Source organism: Raphanus sativus, chromosome 5 (genome assembly GCF_000801105.2).
Source record: "Raphanus sativus cultivar WK10039 chromosome 5, ASM80110v3, whole genome shotgun sequence".
NCBI lineage: Eukaryota > Viridiplantae > Streptophyta > Magnoliopsida > Brassicales > Brassicaceae > Raphanus > Raphanus sativus.
Window position 1 is genome coordinate 34076101 of NC_079515.1, and position 18717 is coordinate 34094817.

Genomic DNA, 18717 nt, shown 5'->3' on the forward strand with positions numbered 1-18717 from the left:
AAATTTCTTTATTCACGTACGGGTTTTTCCCGTTTAGTCTGCTAAATTTTGTTCAAAATACAAATCAAGGGGTAGTTTTTGAAACTAAAGTAAAACAAGGGGGACATAGTCCGAAATATCACACGGGTGTAGAATTCAGTTGCACGCTATACGTATGAATCGAAACGGAAAGCCGTTAGATTCATTCCTCAGCAGACGACACCACCCGAAGACGTATTAAACATTTTGTACTTTCAGGGGTCTTTTTGTACTTTTTCTTTAATCTTCATTACACAGTGACACATCATAAAACACCGCTAAAAGTGGATATTATTGTCTTTTACAAAACGTCAACCTAATCCACTAAAAGCGAGTACCAAACAATTTACAAAAACAAAGAGGCTGATATCAATTTTTCTTAAACATGGGATCGACAGGTTGCAGTTATAGAAAACTTTATAGAGGAATCTGCCACACGGTTTTCACCAAAAACAAAGTTCATAAATAAGATCAGACAGTAGATGCATCCAAAGAAACAAAACTTTGATGTGAAGATACACACAGACAAATTCTTTTCAATCTTCAACATCTTCATCCATGTCTTCTCCTTCTTCACCACTATCCTCTTCACCTTCTTCTTCTCCACTACCCTCTTCACCTTCTTCTTCTTCATCGCTAGTAGAATCTTCTTCATCACCATCTTGCTCATTCTTTTCATCCACATTTCCTGAAACAAACCGATATATATATAGATAAAGATGATTCATCCTGTGATAGACATTAAAATAATAAGAATATAATTTATTTTACCATCTTCACTAAATATGATTCCTCCTGAACACAATCCTTCCTCCACTCTAACCAGCTGCATTGTCATCCTCGGTCCAATTTCTTGCAGTTTCACAGCACTCTTTGTCGAACCCTTGTTAACTCGGCCTAGATCAGATGATAGTGTCACTGTTGCCGCTTCTTCATCTCCTTCGCTCTCTGATCCATATCCAGCCCTAAAATAATATGTAACAATCCACATTGATATATATATATACAGAGAGAGAGGAATCAAATGTACCAACAACGTAGATAGAGATCCCTTACTTGGTGATAAAATCACTAACATCCTGCAGATTCCTAAGATCAGGTGCCTTGTGAGTCTGCACAAAATTTCTGAGCTTACGAGACACTCCTACAGGCTGCAGCCTTATCGAATAATGCCGGAAATCAATCAGTTTCGTGTCCTTGTTGTAGTTCAAGAGTACTAATCTCTGGCATGTCGAGAGCTTGACCTGACACACATTATTATTATGATTATTACTACTTCACAATCACAAATTGATGAAAACAAGTTTTACACAAAGCAGCAACATAGAGATTTATATGACTACTAACAGTGTTGATATCGATAGCTGGGAATATGTTCTGAAACATGATGGTTGCTAGCTTCAGATGCAGCTCCTGAGTACCGAACCCAGAAAGAACAATCTATATACACCAAGCAAGACAGACACTCTCATACTGTTAGCAAAAACCCCCACCAAAAAAGTACAAACAAAATAATGAGAGGTTGATTTTACCAAAGGGGGACTCTTGAAAAGATCAGGAGGACACCTAGGGCGTGTCTGAGACTGAGCAATATCAGATGCTAACGAATACTGATGGATTTTGAAAGTGAGAGTGGGGCCCTGCGGGGTTCTTGCTACTCTTAGAGACAACGCAGAGGCTGTCTTCTTTAGCATGAGGAAATGAGTAACACCCATTGGACCTGACACATTCAAAAAGTCCCTTAAAGTGTTCCTCTTCTTCTCCTGCGAAAGGTGAAGACTTTTTGCAATCAGTAATGGTCAAAACACACACACACAATAACATATTAAAAACCTAGACCCGGTACCTTGAGACTGAGAGCAGTGTAGGGAAGCATGAGCTTTCTCAAATCCATCTGAAGTTGTTTGACAGAGCCAGGAAGTTTCGTTCTTGAAAAGACAAAACTTTTAGGGATCTTATCCCCAGTGACATGATCAACGTTCGTTTGGTTCTTCATCACGATAGGCTTCACGTTCACCCTACCCTTCTTATTCTACAATCATCACAACAAACACATAAGTAAAATACATATTACTGCCAAAAAAGAAAAAAAGAAACACGATTTGGCAGTGGAGACATTTTGCACTTACGCCCTTGAAACGACCCATCGAGTGTTCTTCTTGCAAAGCTTCACAGATTCTGGTATTAAAAAAAAAGAACAGAAAAATCAGGTTCAAAGAGCAAACATTTACGTACATATTATGCAAAACATGGATGACTAAACATAAAAGACAGCCAAATTATAATTCATTACAGAACCCTAAGCTTGCTGGTCGGAGTAGCAGAACCTGGCTGGGGGGTAAGAGATGGCGGCTGATTTATAAAGACTTAAATCTGTTCTTTAGATGATGAAGCCCTATATACTCAAACCGGTTGCAATTAAAAAATACTATCTGGGTTTTCTAGACCGGTTTCCTAAACCGATTTAATGTTTATGTATTTATTGACATGTTTTCAATATTACCTTAATTTATTCGTCTTCACGACAAGATCTGTATTTTACTACATAACAACAACTACATATTTGTTTTTGATCTTTGGTCGTTGTTTGTTCGCGCATGTATCATGTCTTTTTCTCAACAAAGAATGCTCAATGTCCCTGAACACCAAGTTGTTGGGACTCACTCTGCTAAAGGTTGGGGGCTCGGCAAAAATTACGATATTGAGATACATGGAGTTTGTAATATAAAAGAGGCAAAAGTTTCCGAATTCAAACAGACTCATCGAGAAGCCTCAGAGTCTGAATGTGGAACAAAACTGATTTGTCTATAGATGCCGACAAAGAGGAAGAAGGGACGCAAGTTCCCCTGCTTCTGAAGTCAACAGTTCTGATCTGAATTGAAAACCAAATCAGCAGCTATAAGAGAAAGCAAGTGGAGAGTTCTACAAATGTAAATCACATAAATTTAGTAATTAACCAAAGACTTCTCTTTATAGCTTTGTTTTAAGACATTTGACCACTCTTGTCTTAATGCCTCGAATATATGACTGGAATAGAATCAAATCTAACAAGGCTCAACTAAGAAAGTGAGCACTACATGTTACAACATGAAGGGGGAGGTATGTTTACATGGAAAGAGATTCCTCTTTCGTTATTTCTTCTGTGCCCAAATCCGTATAGACTTGTCCAGCGAGCCTGATGCGATCATGTTCTCAGTGGGGTGGCAAGCCACGCTCATGACAGGCTCAGTATGACCCTCGAGTTTCTGAAGCAATTTCCTGGAGTTGAGCTCCCACATGTATACACACTTGTCCTCGGATCCACTGACTATCCGCTTTCCATTCGTGACGGAGAAGGCAGAGGAGACGGAGTACTGAGAGTTGGCGTGTCCGGAGTATGTTTTGATGTATTTAGCCGAAGATATGTTCCACAACCTCTGTAAAATTTGAGAACACGGTGGAGAGATCAGTGCGTTGATAACGAATTTATATCTTCTATTGATGCAAACAAAAATCAAATACCAAAAGATCTATATCTTCCAAACTAGACAATTCAGGATTCTTGAACACTAACATAACTAAAGCTAACAGTTTTCACAATATAGAATATACGTTAACCCACGTTCTTATCTTCCAAACAACCGACCATTCAGGATTTTTGAACTCTTCCTGGTCATTAACGAACTAAAGCTATCAGCTTTCACAATCTAGAATCTAAGTTACACAACGTTCTATCCAAGTCTTAATGCCTTTGCTCGGGAAATAGCTAATAGAGCAAAACGAGTAATCACATAGCAAATAATCAACTCTCTTAGATATGAAAATGAGCTTTATAAAGCAACAGATCCGTTCATTAATAACAAATCATGAGAATTTACATCTTCTCAAATACCCTAATGATCAAACAAAATCAAATACCAAAAAGATGTATCTAAAGCTATCAGCTTTCACTGCAAAGTTATAAGCTTACCGAAAACAATGTTACAAACTTAGTTTTGGATCTACATAAAGCCTAATGCTTTAAACGAGTAAAATGACAAGAGGTGTGGGAGACTCACGAGGGTGTTATCGAGAGTGCCAACGAGGATGAACTTGCCGTTAGGAGAGAACCTAACAAATGAAACAGGAGGATTCTTCTCATCATCCATCAGCGTCTTCACACAATGCCCCGTCCCGGAGTCCCACACCCTGCACAGCCCATCGTAGCTGCTCGAAACAATAAGCGACCCGTCCCGGTTGAAATCCACGGCGGTCACAGGATCCGAATGCGCGGGAAGAACCTTCAGGCACTTCCCGGTCGTCACGTCCCAGATCCGAACGGTCTCGTCGAAGGATCCCGACGCCACCATGTTCGACTGGGGGTTGAATGTGGCGCAGAAGACGTAGTTCGTGTGCCCGCGGAGCGTCTTGATCGGGGATCCCGTCTCGGCATCCCATAGCTTGAGCGTCTTGTCGTCGGAGGCCGAGACGATGAACCTCGCGTCGGAGGAGAAGGCGACGTCGGAGATGCCGGAGTCGTGGCCGGAGAAGACTTGCGCCGGCTCGGCGATGGGGTTTACTCCGTCGTTGGGGTTGATGGAGTAAGTGCGGATTGTCTGGTCGCCGGAGGCGGAAGCGAGGAGGCGGCCGTCGGGGGAGAATTTGACGGAGGATACGGCGTGAGCGTGGGGAGTTAGGGTTTGGGAGTGGACGTATGGGATGTAAGATGATGCTGCTGCCGCTGGGACTTCTTCTGCCATGGGTGGCTACTGGGGAATCGAAATTTTCTGTTAGGGTTTTGGAGAAAAGGGGGCTTTGGAAGGAAAGAGACGACCGATTCAAATGAAATGTGTGTGTGGGGGGGTGTGTGTTTTGAAAGTGAATACTATTGGGGATCTTTCGAGTTCTCGTAAATTTCAGTAAAGATTTATACAGTAAAAAATTACGAATTAATAATGTTGAGATTCTGATATTTTATTAATTTATAGAATTATTAAGATTTTTTCTATTTTAGAATATATTCTTCCTAAAATAAAAAGAATATTTGACTTAAGTAATATGCATTAATTAACATTTTGCAATTCTATATTTTTATAAGTTCTATTATATTATTTGGTGTATATAAAATATGTCTCATGTAATTTAGATGAATTAAAATAAAATTATACTAAATTCTATTAACATATATTAAATATTAGAAAATATAAAAGTAATTTCAATGTGAATATAAAATTAACAAATTAATGATTGGTTTGTACTTATACAAAATATATTTACATATATCATTAATCTATAATGTTAATGAAACCATATATTTACATAAATTTTTCTAGAATGATTATTTTTTATTATTTTATCTATTTATATTATATTTTATACTAGTCTAAATTGAAACCGATAAAAATTATTAATTTATAGAATATTAATTTATAGAAATTTTACGGTACACATAACACCGACAGTTACACGATAATTAGCTCGTTGAATACATATTTTAGATTGAAATTCTCTTGATTTACTTTTCTCTTGCTCTTTCTTCGGTACCTTTTCTAATCCAATCAGTTTCTTTAACAAAGTAAGTAAAAACAGCATGTAACACAAAAACATCATTCTATAAAAATACTGGTGGTATTCCGGCGCGTAGCGCCGGGTTCGCATGTTTTGTTTTCTAATGAATTCAAAATAATTATTTTGATCCATTTGATCTTGGTTAATGACAGTAGTGTATTACTTTATTTTGTAATTTGCTTAGATTAAATAGAAATATCATATATGGTTTTCATGGATTAGTGCAATATAAATAAAATAAATAGCTGATAGTTGCAATAAAATAAATATAGTTGAATTTAAAATATAAAGTAAAGTCGACGAAAAGATGTTGAGTGATGCATGAGATCTGTTGATTAATAATGTAAATCCTCTATTGTTTGAATAAGTTGCTCCTACTCGTAAATAACTAATGGATAGTTAGTTGATTGGTAACTATATAGTTTGACTATTGGTGTCTATTCCCACTTTCTGTTTTTCTTTTCTTGGAAACAGCTATGGCAGTTGTTTCTAATTGTTCTCACTGGTTCAAATAAAGCACTGCTGATTATTTATTTTTCTATTAAATCAGATGCTGCAATTGTTTTGAGCTTAATTTATTCAATTTGTCTCTACTGATTTCATTTTCAGGTGGATTTTTGTTTAGACTTCGGTCCGGAGTCTTATATTTTGGAAGTGTTTTAAGGGCTTTTTTTAATGAGGCAAGCTATGTGTTGATCATCCGTTTGGACGTTTAGTTTGCATGGTTTAGGATACTTTGATTTGGGCTTTGTTTTCCAAGGGAGAGGTTGAGTTCTTGAAACATACCGTGAGGAGAAGAGGTTTTTTTCAAGATCGTTCTAGTGGTTTGTCCATTTTGTTTTAAATTATTTGTTATACATTTGTTTGTTTTATTATGTGTGTTTGTATAGTTGAGAGAGCTTATGCTTTTTAGGTTATTGTGTTGTATGTTTTTTTATTATGGATTGCGTTTGTGCACATGTAGCGCATCTTGCAACATATGCGCTTCATGCAACAAAACATCGTACGGATAAGTTGACAAACATGTTTTTGATTACGATCTTGAGAATTTGTAGACAGTAGACCGATAAGATCATCAGAAGGAGAGCTTTAAATTCTAGTTTAGACTCTTAAATTGCTTTAAAATGGAAGAAAGAGGAGGGTCATTGCGTATGCAATAATCTAATTGGATTCTTGAGTGTCGCCGTTACAGGTTAAAGTTCATATATCGGATGTATCAAAAAGTACAACAAATTGGAGAACTCACCAGTGTTTTGAAAACCAGATAAAGTGTGGTGGTCTGTGTTATAGTCAGCTATATGAATTCTTGAAGGCCTGGTGTAGTATATGAGAGATCAACAAACGTTAATCTCAATGCCCACATGATTAGCAGCTGCTAGGAACTTATACTGCAGCTCTCACGTCCAAATAACATGAGGCTTCTTTTGAGCGTTGTATCATCGTTTTCATTTCCACTTCAAGCAGATCTTTACGTTTTCTGTTTGCCTTCACGCCGTTCTGATCATGAGTTTCCTTGGTATTACCCGTTAGTCAAAATGCTTTTCATCTTCTTAAACATGCTTTTCCCCACCACATGTTGCCATATATTCTTGAGCTCCTCAATTAGAACTGATTTAAAGGAGATAGTCGCAGGCACCGTGCTTGACTCCTTCCATCACATACTTTGGATGGCTATGCGCAGATAACACTGCAAGAAACAATTAAAAAGATTAAAACTTTATAAAAAAAGATCAAAACTCTATAAAGAAGATCAAAACATTCTGTCTAAGAAACATGAAAAGAATTAAACAGAAACATACGAATGATAGGTAAGTCCACTTCAAGACCAAGAAGCTTGAACCCATCCATGTCTGGCACGTCAACATCGCTGATCAGGAGGTTAAACTTGTTCTTGTTATCCCTCAACAACTCCAGTGCGATCTGTGCCTTCTCCGTTGTTGTAACTGCACATATAATTACCCCAAAAGTCTGTCTTTATACAGAGCAAGAGACTGATACATATTAAAACAAACAAAGTAAACGTAGGCAAGAACCAATGTTTTTTTGTGTCAGAGAAATTAAATTGGTAATAATAATTACCGAAAGTCTCTGTTTTTTTTTTCTAAAACAAAGCAAGAGACTGTTTTAAAATTAACGAACTTAGAAGATGTAGAGTAAGAAGAACCAATGAGGTTAGTGGCACATGTGAAGCATATAAAAGCATGAAACATTGGATTTTTTTTGATGGAAATCTATAACTTAATATGATGAATCTAATTAAATCTTATTGATTCCTGAATCTCATGTTGTAAGAACATTATAAGTCTACAGAAGAAACGATTTGATGGTGAAAATAGCCAAATCAAAAAGCTAAATCAAAGTCTAGAAAATCATTTCTCAAAAAAAAATCTAAAGTGAAAACATGATGAGAGAGAGAGAGAGAGAGAGAGAGAGGGAGAGAGAGAGAGAGAGAGAGAGAGAGAGAGAGAGAGAGAGAGAGAGAGAGAGAGAGAGAGAGGGAGATCTTAAGAATGAATGCTCGAAGTTGCGTTGAGAAACATCCGCCCTGGAATCATAAATATTCTAAAACATATAAAAAACTGATTGGTAGGCTATTTTTAAAAGCTGTTAGTCATCTTTGTAATTGTATTAAAACATATCTCGATGAAGGAGATTTCTTAAGTATGTGTGGTTACGATACTAAAATATGAGCACAAATTCTTTGAACAAAGGCAGACACTAACCGTAAGACCATATGGAACCTAGCTTAACAGGAAGATGTTTTTACCTCAAAAAAAATGGGTTAATATTTGTTGCAATATCCATCTACGGTTCAACACCAAAGCTCAATAATCTTTTATCAAGGTCTGCAGGGAAACTGTCATAAAACCCTCAGACAGACAGGAGTGTTCCTGAAATGGGAAGATAAATCCAAACCATCGAATACAAAAATTGGAAAACACAAATATGTTAAACTTCCACACTTATGAATTCTAGAGAATTGTCATATACCTATCAAAATATCAAGTTTTAAGGTTGCGATGAGGTGTTGAGTGCTCTGGTGGCTTGGTTGTAAAGGGTTTTGATGCCCCTAACCTCTCCAATGGTATCTGCAAACCAAGACAATCGTTGAGGCTACTTCACGGTGAACATATATTTACTATACTGAGCAATTACGTACATGTAAAGTGAGTGTCGCTATTGGCAAGTGAACCTGAAGAACTCCGTGGGGATTGGCTCAGTGAATCTAATAGACAATGGCGCATCAGAAAACTTGTCAGTCGGATTGCTTCTTCCAAAATAGAAACCACTCGGCTTATACACAGTGTCTTCTTCCAAGGTATGCTTGTAGGAGCTAAGACGGTGCTGACCCTTGGATTCGTGGGCCCTGCGAAAGAAATACATGAAAGAGAATACAACAAATACTGAGTAAAATGACGTCGGGAAGGTGAGAGTGGAATGACGTCGGGAAGGTGGAGCTATACCTCCACTGAAGAAGAGTTAGTGGGAACCGTGGGTGATCTTGATGGCTTGACATCATCGCGAAGGTGAAGCGTGAGCGGAGTCGCGAGTGTAAGTCATCTTTGGCGATTAGGGTTTGTCTCGTATGGGAAGGTGGAAGACTGATTGGCTTCACCGCATAGAAGAAATACATTTATACTCGAGAGCTTCAAGCGGTTACCTTTGATGATAATAACATGTTTGATTGAGAGAGAATAGGATGAGTAGAGGGTTCGAAGTAACTGCTGAAATTGAAAGACATAATACGGAAACGTATTACGTTTCAGGGAGTGGTCGGAGTGTCTAGGAGACGAAGAGTGACGGAGGAAGAGTTGCGATCATCTGTGTTTGCTTTAGGAAATCGGCCAGACATGGATATTTACAGGAGAAACCCACCAAAGAAACAATTATTAAGGGCCCAAATAGAAACGAAGTTATAATGTTGTACGGAAAAGATAGTACACGTGGCGAAATATGCCCATGCTCTTTTGCTAAGGTGGCTGCAGGAAATGACAGATATCTCTACTTTATTGTATTAGACTAGGGTCGGCCCGCCCTACGGGCGGATATACTTTATTTGTATGTTATTATTTTTTTTACTATTTTGTGGTTTATGTTTTTAATTTCATTTGTAAGAAATATGTATGATAATGATTTTAATCTTTTAGAAAAGTTTAGATGAGGAGGGATTACATGTGATAAGATATATTATGCTTGTTAACATTAGTTACAAATGTTCTTTATGTATTTTGTTTGACTATTTTTTTTTAAAATGTTTGATTCTGTATTATGTGTAAATTTTTTATATGATTATTTTATCTATTTATTTTGTAATTTTTACTATTAATTTTTTTTTTGTTTTGAAAATTTAAATTTAGTCTCGTTACAGTTAACTAAATTTTTTAATGATTTGAATGAGAGTATCTTCTATTTTCTATTAGGATTGTGTATATGTTTTTATCATTTTGTTCTTTTAAATCATATAAGTTCACTTTTTTATTGACCTTTCATTCATATTATGATCTCCATTTTAATGGTTTGTGATTGTAGTGTGATGTGTGAACCATATTATTGTAGTTTTTTATTGGATGTGTTTTTATGTTATAATTTATGGTGTTTAATAATGTATATTGTTTTTAAGAATGGTTGTGCTTATACTAAGTGTTTGTGTACAAAAATATTATATTAAGATTTTGATTTTAATGATATTTATTATAATTGAGATACTAATTTAATATAGTAGACTGTAACAAAAGAAGACTCCTGCATATTATTAATTTATTGTATTTTTTATTTTTTAAAAGAAATTTATCTTGTTTCTACTATATATATAAAATATTTATTTTTCATTATTTGTGTCGTTATAAGAGCATCAATATTAGTAGAATATGTTGGAGTCTCTAAAAAAAATCAAAATATTAATATTTTCTTTATCTGATTATTTGTAATTTTCTTGCAAGTGAATCATTATGTTGTTGATATCTCTCAAAATTTGTTTGATAAACTCTTCTCCAAGAACGTCTTCTTCCTTCTGACCCAAATGATCTATCTTTTTTTTTTCTGTAACAAAAGAAGACTCCTGCATATTGTTAATTTATTGTATATTTTTTATTTGTTAAAAAATAATTTATCTTGTTTCTACTATACATATAAAATATTTTTTTTTTCATTATTTGTGTCGTTATAAGAGCATCAATATTAGTAGAATATGTTGGAGTCTCTCAAAAAAATATCAAAATATTAATATTTTCTTTATCTGATTATTTGTAATTTTCTTGTAAGTGAACCAATATGTTGTTGACATCTCTCAAAATTTGTTTGATGAACTCTTCTCCAAGAACGTCTTCTTCCTTCTAACCCAAATGATCTATCTTTTGTTTTTTTTTTTGATCAAAACCCAAATGATCTAATCTATAATCTGCATTCAAGAACGAATCAACAGTAAGATACGAAAATAGAAATCTTCAAACCATTGGGGGAATAGTCTTACAGGAATGTCATTGTCGATTGTTTTGGAGATCCCTGCAACAGCAACTTTAAGTCCACATCTCCTAATCTCCTGCAGAGACAAAGATACTTTCATTAAATCAATATCCAAATCCAAACCAATGTACTGCATCATCAGATACAACGTTTTTGCACTACCTGGAATATAACAGCTGCTCCTTTCTGTGATCCATCTCCACCGATTATATAAACCTGGTCAAGTCTCAATAACAAAAACTCAGTTTCAACTATATCTTGGTTGTGTCGTTGGTTTGAGTTACTAAAAATCAAGAACCTGGTTAATCCCACTATCTTGAATACTATCAACTATCTTGGTGGTGTCGTGACCGCCTCTTGAAGTCCCAAGGATGGTTCTTCCACGTTTATGAATATCATTCACTGTTTTCAGGTCCAAATCGATCGTGTTCCTTGCATAGAAGCCTCTGTAACCTTCCTGCAAACCACATTGTTCTCAAGATTTTATATATACATTTGAGTTTTAAAAAATCTTAGAGCAATGGTGAAAGATTGAGGGGACCTTACATCAATTCCAAGGATTTTCTTGACACCATACATGTAAGACAATCCACAAACTATCTCTCTGATCACAGTATTAAGACCGGGACACAGGCCACCACATGTAACAATGCAAGCAACTACATCATCCGAATCAAAGACAACCCTTTGACGTGGTCCTGCTCTGCGGAAATGGGTTCCTCTCGGACTATCAGGACGAAGAACTATCTGCGAAAGAGCCAAACATATTAAAGAGAGACGAATAAATGGCTAAAGGAGAGAGCTTTTACACTTACCTTTTGAGGAACCGTGTCATCCTCATCAATGAAGTACTGCCTGAAAACACATAGCAACCAGATAAAGATTACACATTTCTAAACCGAAAGCTATTTGATTCAATACTGAGGGAAAAAAGTAACGAACTTTGTGAAAAGAAAACTGTCACTTCATCAAAGGATGCCGACTCAGTAAACCGGATCATCAAAGGAGAGTCGGAGAGTCGGAAATTCAGAGCACACCGTGACACATCAAAACCGAAGACGGTGAACATCGACCCGACGGCGAGCCTAGACTGGAACCATAGACTATGAGTTGAAAGGGAGAATACGTAGTGGATGGGATTAAACACAGACTCTTAACTCCGACCGTTTTGGTGAGGGGAATCAGAGACGACATAGCTTCGCCGTAGAAGGAATGGAGAGATGCGAATTTCGTTTTCTTCGCCGAAGAATATTAGGATTAGAAAGTAGCTTATGTTAGTACGGGCCGGTTAAAGAACAAACTCAGCAAGCTAAAGCCCAGACAAATAACACTAACATGAAGCCCATCAAGCCAAGGGATTAATGAAACAATGCGCTTAAAGGAAGCGGACGCGTGGCGGCTGGAGGAAGCGTGAATTTCCTAGGTGGCAGCTGATGTGGCAGAAGGAGAGAAACAACTCTCTTTTATAGTAATAAGATTTGCTTAAGGCGTGTTTAAAGGAAATAGCACCACTAAGTGGAAGGATTTTGCCGCTAAAAGTATATATATACCGACATATACAAATTGAATAAACAGTAGCTGCCTCTAAAAGATTATTCATCAAATTCATATTATCACTTTCGAAATGACCGACCCCAAACCCATAATTTAAACCGGACATTATAGGTTGGCATCATTGTCAGAGCTTTGGCTTCTGCTTCTAACACGGAACGTGATTCTCCTAATAGTGCAGAACCCAATAATATTTAGAAACTCCTTGAGAGTCTCTAACAATCCAACCACCTCTAACCCTCAACGTAGTAGGATCAAAGGATGCAGCCACGACGCCCGTTACACTTTACGAAACCATTTGGAGGCCTAGTCCATACCGGAACATGTTATACTTAGAGACTGAATAAAAAGATTCTCATGTTGATCTAAAGATTGTGCGTAGCCTTTAGCCAGACAGTAACATCTGACTATGCTCCACTAACATTTTATGAACATAAGAAGAGAACTTTGTTGACGAGGAGACTGTTACGTGCTTTCTAAATCTTGCATAAAATCCAAATAGGCAGAAGTCGCGATCATGCAAAAAGAGACCAGAAACCTCCTGGACATTCCAAAAAGCCCATAGATTTTCCTCAAATGGCCGGAATCAGCCGGAGTTAAAAGTAGCTTAATTGGCGTCCCATACATTCATCCAACTATTACAGTTTATTACGTTCTAAATGAACAAAAAAAAAACTAAATTGAGTTTTTTGTAACATTTGTAATTGATGAACCGAAAGATCATTCGGTGAGATCAAGTTGAGTTTATAGCACATGCACCTATTTAATTAGAAATAAACTTAGGTGTGAGTACCCATACTTCTATGTGGGTAGCAGTCATGCATTTATATTAAAAATTAATTTTGTTGATAATGTGCAAGATGGGCGAGCTAACACACACGATCGAGTTATATGATTCTGCCAGGTTTTTTACCAGACATTTACAAATATTGGAGGATTCTAATTTGTTAGCTGAGGGAAATCAATATTCATGTATACAATAGTTTTCCCCCACCATTCTCTTCTTCTCTTCTGCCATGCACAATCGAAACTCACGAGGTGGAAGGAGCTAACCAATTGAGCTACACGGGTTACCCAAATGATATGAAACGAATATATGATTCCCTATTCTAATATACACAGCTGTAATCAGCCAACTTTTCAATGTGACAACTTTAAAAGAATTTTCATAATGTTCTTTGTTACAAAAAAATAAATTATGTTTATCATTATTAATACGAATTCGTTTCAAATGTCACGTCAGTAAATCTTGTATATATTCTATGGTTATTAGATGATGGCACGTCGTGTTACAGATTTTGCAACTTCGTCAAATTAAATTAGTTAAGAAATCAATTCGCAACAAAGATCCAAATCAAAAAGGGCTCCTTGACTAATCATTTAAATGCAGTAAACAAATCTTAACAAACAAAAAACGGGACCGACACACATCTACTTGGTCGGATCTCTACCGCTCAGTCATATAAATCAACGGCTCCCGTAGCATTAACACTTCCACTACAAAATACACCGTCGTACACGTGATCCAAACACAATATCCCTCTCGCACGATCTTCATTTTTCTCCTCCTGATTAACAAAAAAAATAAAAAAATTATTTTCTCGTCTGATGCATTTATTGTTTTTTCTTTATTCATAAATTTTGAAACGGTGAAATTTATACAGAGAGAAAAAATCTTGAAACCTTCAAAAACTTTTGAACTAATATCCCTTTTTGCCTCAGCTGAATTGTTCATTCTCTCTTCTTCACTCGCAGAGATACTTTAGCGGTCAGTTCCATGTGTCTCTGATCGTTGGTTTCCCGAGAAAAAATCCAGGAAAATTCCACTTCGGCATTGTGATTGTTTATTCGTTATCAAAGCGACGAAATGCCGAGCATCAGAGCTCCCGTCGCGAAGAAGACGACGACACTAACGGTTAGCTCTCTCTCTCGTTTTATTTTTTCCCTTTTTTTTTTCCATTGTTCTTCGTCTGAGTTTTCTCTCTCTCTCCGCACCGTTCTGAATTCTCGGTAGGTCGCCGTGAAATGTAGACCGTTGACGGAGAAAGAACGTGGAAGAGACATCGTTCGAGTGAATAACTCTAAGGTCTGTTTTCAATTCCCCCCCCCACAGTTTCTGATTCGATTTGGAAAATTTGTTCGCCCTAATTTGTGCGTGTGTGTGTGTGTGTTTGAATTTGCAGGAGGTGATAGTGTTGGACCCTGACTTATCGAAGGATTACCTTGACCGGATTCAGAATCGGACTAAAGAGAAGAAATATTGTTTTGATCATGCCTTTGGCCCTGAGAGTACCAACAAGGTCTCCCGTCTCTCTCTCTTCTCTCTGTGAGAACTTGTGATTTTCATTAGGATCTATGCTTTCTATTTGAGGAATTTTCTGGGAAATGTTTAGGTTCTCGTAGTAGTGTGTGTTGTGACTGGACTTGTGAGAAGTTTGACTTGTGGTGTAAGGTTTGTGATATTGAATAGTGAGCTATGAATTTCAAAACATGTATTTGTTTTTTTTCCTTTTCAGAATGTCTATAAGAGTATTTCTTCTGTGATCTCTGGGGTTGTTCATGGACTCAACGCTACAGTCTTTGCCTATGGTTCCACTGGAAGGTATGCAGTGTATTCATTTCGCAAAGACTACAAGTGAATGTGTCTCTTAGCTTACCAAAAAAATATCCTGGCTAAAGTAACCTAGACCTTAAACTGACTTTCATTAGGCCTTATATCTCAGGAAAACTATTACAGTATGGCCTCTTCTTTTTTTTGTTATCAGACTCAATGATGGTTTTTGTTTTGTTTGCTCTTAGCGGCAAAACTTATACAATGGTTGGAACACGAAGTGACCCTGGATTGATGGTTCTCAGCCTGAATACCGTATTTGACATGATTAAGAGTGACAAGAGCTCTGATGACTTCGAAGTGACTTGCTCCTATCTTGAAGTCTACAATGAAGTAAGCCTCCTCCCTCTGATCAATTTGGTTGTTCTCCTTCGTCTTTTTTTTTGTGTGTGTATGTAGTGGTGCTCTTTCAGTTATGACATTTACTCTTTCTCACGTAATAATATGTTTCAATTGCAATTCAGGTTATATACGATCTGCTTGAGAAATCATCCGGTCATTTGGAGCTCAGAGAGGATCCGGAGCAGGGAATAGTAGTTGCTGGCCTGCGATCAATCAAGGTCTCTATACTTTTCTTTCCTTCTAGATGCGATAAGACCATTCCTCCTGTAAAACTAGATTTGCGGAGATCATTTTGAACCTCATCTTGAAGCCTTAGTCAAAATGTTTCTTTTGTAGGTCTATTCTGCTGATCGAATTCTTGAACTGCTGAACTTAGGGAACAGTAGACGAAAAACTGAGAGCACTGAGATGAACAGTACATCATCAAGGTGAGCAATGCTATCTAAGCGGTTAATGTTGGAAGCTTGTCTCTTCCGAATCCCTAGATCTCTCACACTCTAGTGGAAACATTTTTGTTTTTTTTCTTGAAAACGAACTCGCAGTGGTCCATTACCTATATAAATGTTCCTGTCAATTACCAGGTCCCATGCAGTTCTGGAGATTGCAGTAAAAAGAAGGCAAAAGAATCAAAATCAAGTTATGAGAGGGAAACTCGCTCTTGTTGATCTTGCTGGCAGTGAAAGAGCAGCTGAGACGAACAATGGAGGTCAGAAACTGAGGGATGGAGCGAATATTAATCGCTCACTCCTTGCTCTAGCAAATTGCATAAACGCCTTGGGGAAGCAACACAAAAAGGGTCTTGCTTATGTCCCATACAGAAACAGGTATGTGTCGATATGTGATCTTTCTGATCTTAAAATGGCCATCTTTTTTCGCTGACAGACGTTTGTAATTTCAGCAAACTTACGCGTATTCTTAAAGATGGTTTGAGTGGGAACTCCCAGACGGTGATGGTTGCAACTGTATCACCTGCTGATAATCAGTATCATCATACTGTGAACACACTGAAATATGCTGATCGAGCAAAAGAGATCAAGACCCACATTCAGGTGACAGTTATTCTCCTCTTAGTTCAAAATATTACTAACTGGTAAGAAGTACTTACTGCTTTTCTTGCATTTTAGAAAAATATCGGTACCATCGACACTCATATGTCAGACTACCAACGAATGATCGAGAATCTTCAAGTAAGATAATTAACTTCATCTACTTTTGTTACAAATTGAATGTAGTAGCAGCACATAACTCATGGCTTTGGTTTCATAGAGTGAGGTTTCTCAGCTGAAGAAGCAACTAGCAGAAAAGGAGTCGCAGCTTAGCATCATACCTTTTGAACGAGGTGTTGAACGTGAACTTTCGTGGTTGGATGGCTTAAGTCACCAGATCAGTGAAAATGTACAGGAACGTATAAACTTACAGAAGGCATTATTTGAGCTTGAAGAAACTAACCTCAGAAACCGTACTGAACTTCAGCATCTCGATGATGCCATTGCGAAACAGGTTAGTTTTAAAGCTTCTATTAATCCAGAGGTCATTATATTGCATTACTATAACCTTTTCTCTATTTTATAGGCGGCAGAGAAGGATATTGTCGAGGCTCTAAGTAGCAGACGTCAAGTAATACTTGATAATATCAGAGACAATGATGAAGCCGGTGTTAACTACCAGAGAGTAAACCTTTTTTAAAATCATTTATTCAACTCTGCAATATATCTTTGCAATCATGCTCATGCCTCTGTTTTTACAGGAAATAGAAGAAAATGAAAAGCATCGTTGCAAACTACAGGATATGCTCAATGAAGCAATAAATAACAATGGAAACAAAACTTATCTGCACATTCTCAACCAGTACAAGCTTCTGGTGAGGAGAGTAAACTAAGTAATATCTTGAGATTCTTACACTACTGACTAACATTTACTGCTGTTTTCACGTAAAATGTAGGGGATGGGTAATACCGAACTACAGTTCGAAATGGCAATGAGGGACCAAATCATATACAACCAAAGAGAAGCTCAGAGAAACCTATGGAATCTGCTCATGGGTTTAGGAGTTGAAGAGAAACAAGTGTTCGACCTCGCTGCAAAACAAGGAATCACCATCGAAGACTGGAGTATGGCATCGTATCCCGGGCTTCCTTACAGGAAACAGGCACCGAGTTTCATACCAGCGAACATCCCTTTCATGGGCCATTCATATTCTCAATCCTCCTGCACTTTCCAGAGCTACAATCAAGATACTGCTTCCAAAGGACAACAGTGGGCTCCAACTCCTACTTTATGCAGAGAAGAACATCACAGCTCTTACTACTTCATGGGACACGAACCACCTGCATTTGCCAGTCTTAGGAAAAGCCATGGTGGTGGCAGACCAGCTCCATGGATCGACACGGGAGGCAATCATCGCCGGGTCTCTTATCCACAAACAGTAAACAATTCTTCTCCAGGGATGGTCTCTTCCCACATGGGTCCCAGTTTTTACCAGACTCCACAAAGGGTAAAACACAATTTCTTGATCTGAATCTTAGTTTTTAAGGCAACAGACATTTCATTATGTTCTGATTGCAAAATATTTTTATGAACCAGGAAATGCTGGTCAACACCCCGAGTCCCTATGGTAGCCCACGAGCTGGAGTCATCAACAGGGCCACCACCCCGGCCGGGCAGCCTTTCTATGGAAGCCCTCGAGCCATTGCCGCGGTGAGAAATGGTTCAGGAAACAGCCCTCGCTTGGCCACTGCAGTGTCAGCACCGAATGGTGCAAGAAACCAACAGCGAGTTTACGGGACAAGCCCGCTTTCGGGAACCAAAGGTGTGAAGAACGCGTCTTATGGACAGAACAGCCACACAAAGTTGTATAGAGGAGGAGGCAATAAAGTTCATAATAAAGGAAACAAAACTCAACGCCAACACCACTGACAACATGACACATGGGTTCTGAGTTTTCAAGTTAGTTCCGAGGCACAGTTTTTGAAAACCGCCTCACACTCCCAGCCTTACTCTCAACATGACTCGTTTTGTTTTTTGTTTGTTTTGTTTTGGGTTTGTACAGCTATTTCCACGGTATGGGTTTCTCTACGTTCTGATTGATGTGTGTATATATATATATAGGGAAAATCGCATAAAAAACCCTCAAAGTATCACTTACTAACACTTTAAACCTTGAAATTTTTTCACTAACACTTTTAACCTTCAAAGTGACATTTGTA

The 18717-nt window shown here is 37.6% G+C and overlaps 4 protein-coding genes and 1 long non-coding RNA gene across 8 annotated transcripts; 1 reads left to right on the forward strand and 4 right to left on the reverse strand.

The window, feature by feature from the left end:
- Positions 1-417: 417 nt before the first annotated feature.
- Positions 418-2395, reverse strand: LOC108857175 (peter Pan-like protein). Of its 4 annotated transcripts, none has more exons than XM_018631121.2 (8): positions 2317-2395; positions 2148-2196; positions 1865-2050; positions 1551-1781; positions 1366-1458; positions 1075-1262; positions 790-983; positions 418-706 (listed from the first exon to the last, which is right to left on the reverse strand). In XM_018631121.2, exons 2-8 carry the CDS (start codon positions 2163-2165, stop codon positions 555-557), a joined length of 1062 nt encoding a protein of 353 aa, XP_018486623.1. In that variant the 5' UTR covers positions 2166-2196; positions 2317-2395; the 3' UTR covers positions 418-554. The 4 variants fall into 4 exon arrangements, with proteins under 4 accessions (XP_018486623.1, XP_018486621.1, XP_018486624.1 ...); XM_018631119.2 differs by having other exon boundaries at positions 2312-2394; XM_018631122.2 differs by having other exon boundaries at positions 2346-2383.
- A 567-nt stretch (positions 2396-2962) lies between these two features.
- On the reverse strand, positions 2963-4857 carry LOC108857207 (COMPASS-like H3K4 histone methylase component WDR5A). Its single transcript, XM_018631160.2, has 2 exons — positions 4056-4857; positions 2963-3434 (listed from the first exon to the last, which is right to left on the reverse strand). Exons 1-2 carry the CDS (start codon positions 4734-4736, stop codon positions 3150-3152), a joined length of 966 nt encoding a protein of 321 aa, XP_018486662.1. The 5' UTR covers positions 4737-4857; the 3' UTR covers positions 2963-3149.
- A 1029-nt stretch (positions 4858-5886) lies between these two features.
- LOC130512553 (uncharacterized) lies at positions 5887-9404 on the reverse strand. The gene is made up of 6 exons (XR_008946104.1): positions 9009-9404; positions 8705-8911; positions 8536-8633; positions 8312-8435; positions 7344-7487; positions 5887-7231 (listed from the first exon to the last, which is right to left on the reverse strand). It is a non-coding gene; the product is annotated as an uncharacterized LOC130512553 (long non-coding RNA).
- A 1526-nt stretch (positions 9405-10930) lies between these two features.
- LOC108858822 (ATP-dependent 6-phosphofructokinase 1-like) lies at positions 10931-12076 on the reverse strand. The gene is made up of 7 exons (XM_018632690.1): positions 12000-12076; positions 11823-11862; positions 11554-11754; positions 11306-11464; positions 11170-11223; positions 11015-11083; positions 10931-10942 (listed from the first exon to the last, which is right to left on the reverse strand). Exons 1-7 carry the CDS (start codon positions 12074-12076, stop codon positions 10931-10933), a joined length of 612 nt encoding a protein of 203 aa, XP_018488192.1.
- Positions 12077-14149: 2073 nt separating this feature from the next.
- LOC108856333 (kinesin-like protein KIN-8B) lies at positions 14150-18640 on the forward strand. Its single transcript, XM_018630109.2, has 15 exons — positions 14150-14473; positions 14573-14644; positions 14742-14858; positions 15075-15160; positions 15358-15502; positions 15634-15729; positions 15848-15939; positions 16093-16335; positions 16410-16560; positions 16636-16698; positions 16778-17011; positions 17084-17182; positions 17259-17372; positions 17454-18005; positions 18095-18640. Exons 1-15 carry the CDS (start codon positions 14426-14428, stop codon positions 18425-18427), a joined length of 2445 nt encoding a protein of 814 aa, XP_018485611.1. The 5' UTR covers positions 14150-14425; the 3' UTR covers positions 18428-18640.
- Positions 18641-18717: the final 77 nt, after the last annotated feature.